Source organism: Pleuronectes platessa, chromosome 23, assembly GCF_947347685.1.
Source record: "Pleuronectes platessa chromosome 23, fPlePla1.1, whole genome shotgun sequence".
NCBI classification, from domain to species: domain Eukaryota; kingdom Metazoa; phylum Chordata; class Actinopteri; order Pleuronectiformes; family Pleuronectidae; genus Pleuronectes; species Pleuronectes platessa.
Window position 1 is genome coordinate 13,396,399 of NC_070648.1, and position 10,322 is coordinate 13,406,720.

General features: G+C 38.9%; 1 protein-coding gene across 1 annotated transcript; it reads right to left on the minus strand.

Annotated features, from left to right (window-relative positions):
• Positions 1 to 6,713: 6,713 nt before the first annotated feature.
• Positions 6,714 to 9,990, minus strand: LOC128430661 (aggrecan core protein). Its single transcript, XM_053416769.1, has 5 exons — positions 9,872 to 9,990; positions 9,392 to 9,769; positions 8,930 to 9,283; positions 8,599 to 8,690; positions 6,714 to 7,684 (listed from the first exon to the last, which is right to left on the minus strand). Exons 1-5 carry the CDS (start codon positions 9,906 to 9,908, stop codon positions 7,559 to 7,561), a joined length of 987 nt encoding a protein of 328 aa, XP_053272744.1. The 5' UTR covers positions 9,909 to 9,990; the 3' UTR covers positions 6,714 to 7,558.
• Between the last annotated feature and the right edge of the window lie 332 nt (positions 9,991 to 10,322).

The following is a 10,322-nucleotide window of genomic DNA, read 5'->3' on the forward strand; positions in this document are numbered from 1 at the left end:
CTTATTAATGATGTTTTAAGGGACATGCTTAATTGTTTTGTTTACCTCGTGACATTTTGATTTTCTCCCGCAACCTCCAGGAGCATGTGCAACATGTTAACTTAGTGTTAAAGAGACTCCTGGAGAACAGACTGTATGTTAAAGCAGAAAAAAATGTGATTTTCACGTGTCATCAGTTAGTTTTTGGGGTTTTATTGTGGAGAAGGGGCAAATCAAGACCGACCCTGCCAAGGTTAAGGCAGTGGCCGAATGGCTCACTCCTACATCAAGAAAGCAACTTCAGAGGTTTCTCGGCTTTGCCAATTTTTACCGCAGGTTTATCCGGGACTATAGCAGAGTTGCCACACCTCTTACCCAGCTGACTTCTGTTAAGGTTCCTTTTGTGTGGTCACCAGCCGAGGGTGCATTTACTAGACTCAAGTTGTTGTTCTCCTCTGCACCTGTATTAATTCATCCAGACCCTGCTGTACAGTTCATTGTGGAGGTGGATAACTCTGACTCCGGGGTGGGGGCCCACCTCTAACCTGAAGCAGCACCCTTGTGCCTTTTTCTCCCGCCAGCTCTCACCTGCGGAGAGGAATTATGACGTTGGGAATCGGGAGCTGCTTGCGGTTGTGCTGGCTCTACGGGAATTGAGGCACTGGCTTGAGGGTTCCACACACCCTTTCATTATTTGGTCTGACCATAAGAACCTGTTTTACCTTCGTTCTGCTCGCAGGCTCAACTCGCGCCAGGCTCGGTGGGCTTTGTTCCTGGGGCGGTTCCACTTCACGTCACCTACCGAACGGGGTCGAAGAACAACGTTTCTGGTGGCCCTCCATGGCGGCCGATTCCAGGGAATTCGTCGCCGCCTGTTCTGTCTGTGCCCAAAGCAAGGCATCGCATCAGGCTCTTGCGGGATTGCTGCGCCCTCTACCCATCCCTCCCTGGTCGCATAAAGCGGTGGATTTCATCACGGGCCTGCCTCCCTCTGAAGGCAACACTGGGATTCTTGCCATCGTAGACCGATTTTCTAAGGCGGCACACTTCATTCCACTATCCAAGCTACCATCCGCCCGCTGCACACATAACTTTTATAATGTAAATGTACTGTATTCCTGAAAAAAAAGGAATAAGGTGAAAAAAAAAAAGTAATAACCAAAATGAAGAGGGAAAACATCCACTTGATATATTTACAAGAGACTCACCTCTCTCAGCAGGAGCATTCTAAGCTTGGGTCTTTTGGATATAAAAATGCCTTTTATAGTACGTTTAAGAATGGCCCCAAAAGAGGAGTTGCCATATTAATCTCTAATTGTGTGAACTTTGAATTCATTAAAGAAATAAGGGACAAAGAGGGGAGATATGTCATCGTAAAGGGAAAAATTGACAATAATATAGTTACTTTGGTTAATGTCTATGTGCCACCCGGTAGTGATAAAACTTTTCTGAAATCAGTGTTTGAAATTATAGTCTTGGAAAATGAAGGGACCCTGATTTGTGCAGGGGATTTTAATATGATCTTGAATCCTAAACTTGATACAACCAATGCTAAAAGAAATAAGACACAATTATCAAAACTTGTCAATATCTCACTAATTGAACTGGGGATGTTTGATGTGTGGAGGGAACTCCACCCTTTAGAGAAGGACTACACGCATTATTCTGCTCCTCATTCCGTTTACTCTCGAATAGATTACTTTTTTATGAATACAGCAGACAGACATAGAATACAAGATTGTAGTATTGGGATAGCTGATCTGTCTGACCATAGTATAGTCTATCTTAACATTAAATTGGAGGCAAGGAAGAAAAATTCACTCTGGAAATTAAATGCAGGTATGTTAAATAATCGGGACACAAAAGAGGGAATTAAAAAAGAAATTAAAAATTGCATAGAAGAAAATATAGACAGCCCTGTTGATGATACCATTCTTTGGGATACGGTTAAAGCGGTTATGAGAGGGAGATTGATATCAAGGGCAGCATACCAAAAGAAAATTAGAGAGGAAGAATATAAAAATTTGATTAATCAACTAAGAATACTGGAACAGAAACATAAAAACCATGAGGATGGAGCCCTTCTACATCAAATAAACATTATAAGACGACAGATAGACGACAATTTAAATAATGAGATTGAGAAAAAACTGAGATTTACTAAACAAACATATTATGAATCGGGCCCCAAAGCGGCTAAATACTTGGCTAGACGCCTTAAGGTGCAGCAAGCTGCTAATACGATACACAAGATCAGAGACCCCTTAACAAAAGAAATTTTATTTAAACCGGAGGAAATAGAAAAGGTCTTCAAAGAATACTATGAAAACCTGTACTCTCAGCCCCCAGCAAAAGAAAAACACGAGATGAAAGAACTTCTCAATTCATTGGACTTACCGGCTATTGGAGAAGATCAAAATAGAAAATTAAATTCTGCTATTACTAAAAAGGAATTAGACAGTGCTATTAGCAGATTAAAATTTAACAAATCACCAGGCAGTGATGGCTATCCGGGCGAGTGGTATAAAACATTTAAAGAGGAATTGTCTCCACTTCTTCTGAACTCCTTTAATGTAACTCTGACAGAGGGTAAAGTGCCCCCCTCTTGGAAAGAGGCGGTGATCTCAGTGATACTAAAGGGAGGTAAAGAAAAGGAATTATGTGAATCTTATAGACCTATCTCGATTTTAAATGTAGATTATAAGATTTTCACGTCAATCATTTCTAAAAGGTTTGAAAGTGTTATGTCTGATTTGATCGATGAGGATCAATCAGGATTCATTAAGGGGCGACAGACTCAGGACAATATTAGACGTACTCTACATATCATAGATCACATCCAGAAACAGGGACTGGAAGCAGTATTAGTGAGCCTTGATGCCGAGAAGGCCTTTGATTGTGTCAATTGGGAATTTTTATATCAGGTACTGGAGAAATTAGGTTTTCAGAAACAGTCAATACAATGTATCCAAAGCCTTTACAAAGAACCCACAGCAAGGATAAAAATCAATGGCCACTTAACCAATAGTTTCAAGCTACAAAGAGGCACTCGCCAGGGATGCTGCCTTAGCCCCACTCTATTTGCCATATTTATAGAACCTTTAGCACAGCTGATCAGATAGGATAGCAGTCTGAAGGGAATCCAAATAGGAAAACAGGAACACATCATAGGACTTTTCGCCGATGATGTTATTGTGACTCTGATGCACCCAGATAGAACCTTTTCTAACCTGATGGCAATATTAGATGACTTTGGTAAATACTCTGGCTATAAATTAAACATGGCAAAAACACAAATCCTCACTTTCAATTACTCTCCTAATAAAGAAACCAGAGAAAAATACAAAATTAAATGGAAGGCTAAAGTATTAAAATATCTTGGAGTGACATTAACAAAAACTCTTGGCAACACGTCTGAAATCAACTATAAACAGGTCAACGAAAATATTGGAACAGATGTCAGGAGGTGGTCAGCCTTTAACCTAGATATGGGGACACGTATAGATATAGTGAAAATGAACATACTACCAAGACTACTATATCTGTTTCAATCTATTCCACAGATGATCCCAGAAGCACAATTCAGGCTGTGGGACAAATTGATTTCTAGGTTTATCTGGGCCGGCAAGAGACCAAGGATCAGGTATAAAACACTTCAAATAAATAAAGAGGAGGGTGGTGTGTCACTGCCTAACTTGAGACAATATTTCTATGCAGCACAAATTAGATTTGTAGTATGCGGAAGCTGCCCGCAATATGAAGCCAGATGGAAAGACATTGAAGTCAACATAGAGACCTCTCCAATCCAAGCAGTGTTGGGGGACACAGCGAATAAAATGCGCCAAGAAAGCAACAATGATATTATCAAACAGACCCTGGGTATTTGGAATAAGATGGTGAAAGACTACAAAATGGAGGGAGACGCAAAGATTTTGACTTGGCCTGCCCTGGATCACAAATTTAAACCAGGAACAAATGATATTGGCTTCAGACAGTGGTGGGACAAGGGTATAACAGCTATATGTACACTCACACAGGGTGGGCACTTCAAGAGTTTTGAACAATTACAAAAGGAATTTGATCTAAATAATAAAGATTTTTTCAGATATTTGCAAATTAGGGATTACTTTGATAAAAAAATTAAACCAGGACTATCTGTAGAGGGTAATGCAGTGGTTGAAATCCTAGTTGAAGCTTATAAAAAAAAGAGTAATAAAACTATTTCCAAAATATATCGGGGCCTACAGAAACAAAATGGAGAAAATACAGGATATGTTAAAGCAAAATGGGAGAAGGAATTAAACATAGAAATATCACAGGAGGATTGGTGTTCTATGTGGAAAGCACAGCATTCATCCACAAGCTCAAGGAAGTGGAGAGAATTTGGTTGGAGGAACTCAATTCGTTATTTTATAACACCACATATTAAAAGTAAGCAAATTCAGTTAAAGGAACCGTGCTGGAGGCTGTGCGGAAACACGAACGCCCATCACTCTCATATTTTTTGGCTATGCCCAAAAATTCAGATATTTTGGGGGAAAATATGTTTGTCTTTAAGTAAGATTCTGGGATATGAAGTCACAAACAATGTAAAGGTGCTTTACTTCTGTATTTTAAAGGATGTCATCTCAGGAAAAGATTTGTATCTGTGTAAAATATTGCTCATGGCCTGTAAGAAAACAATCACAAAGAACTGGTATCAAGCGGACACTCCAAACCTCAAACAATGGATGGACATAGTAAAACAGATTAAGACAATGGAAAAAATTACTTTCTCTCTCAGATCCAGAGGAGCGATTTTCCCAAGTAAATGGGAGAAATGGACTACCTTTATTGAAGAATTAGATGACGCTTCACTATCAGGATAAGCTTTGGACAATCAAAGAAAATATGTATAAAACTGTTATACTGGTGCGCCCCCTCGTTATTGTTTATGTTATTGTACTTGTATTGTGTGTATGTCCTTTAAAAATGTGAAAAGACTAAAATAAAAAGTTAAAAAAAAAAAAAAAAGAACTGGAATTGCTAAAAGTTTTTTAGATTAGCAACAGCAGTGTGTAACTGGCTAAAACAGAATTAAGTCATATGAAGCGTGTGTGTTTCATATGGTAACAAAATATTGTTTTGCTAAATAAGTATATAGTTTTTGCAAGAGTGTTTCATTTTGCAAAGGATCTGAGGTGTTCTGCTGATTGGGTGTGTGGTTGTGCTAATTGTGAGTAGTGTTTGAAACAGAGGGCCCTGTTTTGAAAATCGTGCTTAAGCAATCGAAAAAAAACAGTAATAAAGCTACTTGTGTGAGCTGCTCAAGGCATTTTATGTCAAAAAGAACATAAGTCATTAATTTATGTTGCAGATACATAGATTTATTGATGTATTCATTAATTTACAATTTGTTTGTATATCTACTTAATCTTAACAAACTATTTTCAATAAAACAGGGATTTCCATGAAACCAAAAGTAATACATTTTTAAAAGAAATTTTTATAATTTTGCAATTTATTCTGACCACAAAAACAGAAAGACGGTTCTTTTTCCAGCGAAAAAATTTAAATACCTTTGCGTTCGGTTTGAGCTGAAATCCCATGTAATTTTTTTATAATATCACTCCCAGCCTCATTACGTTAGGAAACTTGCAGCTGAAACAGTTGTGAAGACCAATACTCAAACACACAAGTTGTGTGGTGAGCGAGCTGAGAGCTAAGAGCTGAAATCTCATTCACAAGGAGAATTAGTGAAGGAGTCTGAAACCAGACGGAGTCAAAATGTTCCAAAGTGTCAGTTTGTCTTGAAGAACCATCACTGAGCAGATTAATGATGTGATAACATACAAGTGCATCAGGAAACACACACACATGCAGAAAAAGTATAGTACGATCATAAGACAATAACACAGACTTGTAGGTTCATGATCCCTTCACTAAGAGTCACAGCTTGAGTGTAACACTGACAACCCTATCATACACTGTGAGCTCTGTAGCTGCTTGTAGTCACAGCAACACAATGTTTACACACTGTATTCAGATGTAAAAGCCATGTTTAATAAAGTTATCGAATAAAAAATCGAAATATTCCTCTGTCATATGAACATTTTTTTTACCATAATTCCTCCTTACATATTTCCTCTGTGTGTGTGTGTGTGTGTGTGTGTGTGTGGAGAGTGTATGTGTGTGTGTGTGTGTGTGTGTGTGTGTGTGTGTGTGTGTATTTAAATGCAGTTCCTGTTTTGGGAATGTTCCGGTAAATGGGGCTGCAACTGAATACATTGCAACTGCAGTCTATAGTTTTACCTCGGCACCGTTGTAAATGAGGGTCTTATTCCTCAATGTGTTCTTAGGCTTAAATAAATAATCAATCAACCTCTAGGGATGAGCAGAGTCAAATAGAAAGCTTGTAGAGAATGTCTCCTAAAGCATTGAAATTAATCACTGTCAATTCATGGGATTTATGTGATGAATGAGTCTAATTAATTATTCAGAAACATTTAAAAGACCTGTGGTTATTTGTTGCCCCCTTGCAAACCTGTGAGTGAGAAAACAAAGGATTTGTTTATAAAGTGTAAATAACAGTCTTAATGATGAGGGTCAGACTCTTCTACAGGATGCATTGTTGGAGATAAAAAAGTCTAATACTGGACCAGATGCTAAGTCTTGACTCATTTTCCAACACGTATACTTTGCTATTACTGGAGTCTCAATAGTTGATCAAAAGAATTCACTGGAGATGGTCAGAGTTCAATGCAGTAGAGTTTATTATTTTACAAGATGTAAACCCGAGCTGGCTCCGGAACCCAACTGAAGACTGAGCTTCAAACCCTCTGCTTATATGCTCATCCTCATCTCTGCTGTTACCCGTTCAACCAATCAGGAGGTGGATCTCTCCATCTCCTGATTGGTTCAAAACTTCCTCCTGAAACCTAATGGTGTCAGACTATCCCAAGTCGACTTTGTCTCCCCCTACAGTTCATCAGGGGTCGATTCTAATGGTGAATTCAAGTTGTGGTTGTTGGTCTAACTTTGACACCATTATAAATCTTGGAGGTCTGGAGGCCTCTGTTTCAGGCCTTACTCGATTTAGAAGGTCCTGTCTCCAGACTCCATTAGATTCGGGTGATGTCTATCTGCATTTTTTTTTCGGATTACATTTCTACACACTTAATATAGGTTCAAAAAACAATCATTACAGTAGGGGCGCAAGCATTACATTTCTTTATGCTGGATATATGGTGCTGTCTGGTGAAAGCGTACAGTTGCAGCCAGAAATCTGTTTTACATGGGATTGACCTGTGCTGTGGGTCTTTGTCATTTCCTTAGTATAAGAATAATCAGCTGTAACATTATTAACCTGCCTAGCAACTAATCACATGTTGTCTGGTGTTAATTAGACATTCTTCCCAGGCTGCATCAAGTTCCTGATGCTCTTTATACACAGACGCACAGTTTAAGCATATAAGCACACAACGTTTAGTTTTACAACAACATCATTCATTGGTATGGTTTAACTGCGTACAGTGATAGAGGTGTGTATACGTGCAGACATAAAACATTGGCGCACGCAATGAAAGTTGAATTCAAATATTTAAAGTTCAGTCTTTTTTTTCTTGTCAGAACCTTTTTCCTCCTTGTGGAAAACTTTCCCATCAGCCTGTTCTTTCCACTTCAAGGTGACGCCACTCAGTCCGTTCTCCTTCAATCTCTCCTGGAGCTGAAAAACAGTAATTGAGACTATTTGAAATACTTTTAACAGATTCCTTTGCTCTCTAAGAAAAAGAGTTATGTGTTTTTAATCAATTTAATTCTATTTATATAGCGTATATATCATAATATACATCATCTCAAGGCATTTTACATAGAAAGTCAAGACTTTAAAATGTATAGTGAAACCCAACAGTTCCAACAATGAGCAGCACTTTGGAAACTGTGGAGAAAAAAACTCCCTCATTAACTGGAAGAAACCTCTAGAACCAGACTCAATGTGGGCAAGAAGGAGAGGGGGGTGTAAAAGAGGGAAGAGAAGAGAGAGAGATAGTGGGAGAAGTTGAGGGTGGAAAAGAGGTGATGGAAGAGAGAGATTGGAGGAGAGGGAGAGAGAGAATAGAGAAAGACAAACAACAGTGATAATTATTCAGGGGATGATGGTATTTGTGACAGCACTATTAATTCATATAATGATAATAATAATGATAATGATTATTATTATTATTATTATTATTAAAAGGAAAGGATTTAGAATCAAAATGGTTTGACTGAATCCTGCAGCTCTGGACACATAAACATCATCAGGTCCCAAAGTAAAATTTAGTTTTGAGGTATTTTTGGTCTTTATTGGAAAGATGATATTTACATGGACACTCCTCTTTCATGGCAGGAGCTGTAACTGCAGATCTACATTAGCAATACCTCGAAGAATAATTTATCAAAATAATTAAAGGAGTCAACAGGATTATAACTCTTCTTTCCATTTTTGTGGCTGCTTTGGATTGTAGAACATCTGTGATTGTAGTTCTTTTTACATTCACTCGTCTCCTTCGTGGTTATTTGATGATGTCAAACTCTGTAATACATCTCTCCAGGGTCTATGAATGAGTTAATGTTTCAGGGTGGATTTTGGAGACTTGCCTGTTTCAGAATCTGTTGTTTCACAGCAGGATCATTCAGGTCCAAAGAGGAGTCCTCTAGCTTCACCCTCATCTTCACCAACGTCTTCACTGCTGCTTAGACAAAGAACGAGGAGAGAAACAAAACAAACGTTTAAAGTTGTGTATAGTTTTGTGAAACCTACAGTTATTCCTGTGGAGATAGCACAACTCAGATCTTTAGTTTAAAACACAGAGTGAGGAACCTCTGGTCTCTGGGCTGCATGTTGTCAACAAGAAAGTTTGATCAGGCATGTCAGAAAAAACGGAAAAATAAATAATAAGCAACCCTAAAATACCAAAAAGTTTCTCACTTGGGACGCTGTAGCAGACAAATGGTTTTCTTTCTTCACAGGAACATAACCTCCAGTTTCCTCCCTGCTCCAAATCTGCAACACCACATACGACTTTCATCGAGCCAAGTGGGTGGTCACCCTGATACCAGGAGCTGAATGAGTAGTTACTCCCGTCGGACCAGTAAATCTGAGGATCTCTGTACAAACCGATCCATCCCCAATCGAGAGATATTGTCAAATTCTCTATCTTGTCTTTGTCAGTGTCGTTCCTCACAGTGACCAGATCTGTGTAGTGTTCTCTGCAGTGCCTCTGAGCATCAGACCAAGTCTTTGTTGTATTCACTAGCACAAAGTCAGAATCCTCTAATGTTCCTGCAGTTAAGTTTGAGAACAATATTATCGAGATCACAAAATGGTTTTCAAAATCATATCTTATACATTATATTGTATAGTAAAGATCAATGTAAAGCACATCATTACCTCTGTAGCAGAAGAATATCATTTTTCGATTGCAGAAAAAATCAAACGGTTCTCCAACGTACGTTACTGCCACACAGAACTGATTGCTGTCAAAATAGTTTGGTTCATTAGGATGCCACCAGCTCCTACATTCAGCTCCACTCTGGTTGAACCCATCTGACCACTTCCAGTCAATATGACTGTAAAGGCCAATCCAAACCTCGGAGCTGTGACCAGCAGCAGAAACTGTGTCTTTAAGTTTCTTCATTTCTTCAGTGTTTTCAATAGTGGCCGGGTCTGTGTACTTCTCTCTGCAGTAGCTCTGAGCTTCAGTCCAAGTCTTTGCATTAGACACAAAGTGGTACTGATGGAGGAGGCATGTGGAGAAGGTGAGGCACCCTGAGGATGAAACCAGTAATTTTTTTTATCTATGAGGACTCAAATTAATATCTATATTCAGATTTCCTGTTAGACATCATACAAACATTGGAATTCACTGACCTGAGAGATACAAGACAGCACTGAAGATCCCTTCCATCCTGATGCTGCCAGTGTTCACCTCTAACACCTAACTTTACCAGTTCTAGTGTAGACTTAGGGAAATGTAACACCAGCTCCTCCTCTTCTACTGATAATAGTCAGTGCTCTGTTGAACTCTTTATGCAAAAAGGCAAAGATGCAAACAACATTTTTTTTCTCCTTTACCTCTGGAGGCATCTCACTATGCAGATAGTTCTCATCGTATCTGACCCAGACTGGTCTCTGCCTCCAACCCTGTGCAGGTGGTGAGTGAATGAATGTCTGTTTGTCTTGCTCACACCGTGGATTCAATGATACCTCTGTGACAGGGATGTTTGAAATGTTCATCTATTAATGTTGTGATCACCACTAATTCCATTGAATCTGGTTCTCGAGGTGTCTTAGCTCTAGTTAAGAGGGTTTTTTTCTCCCC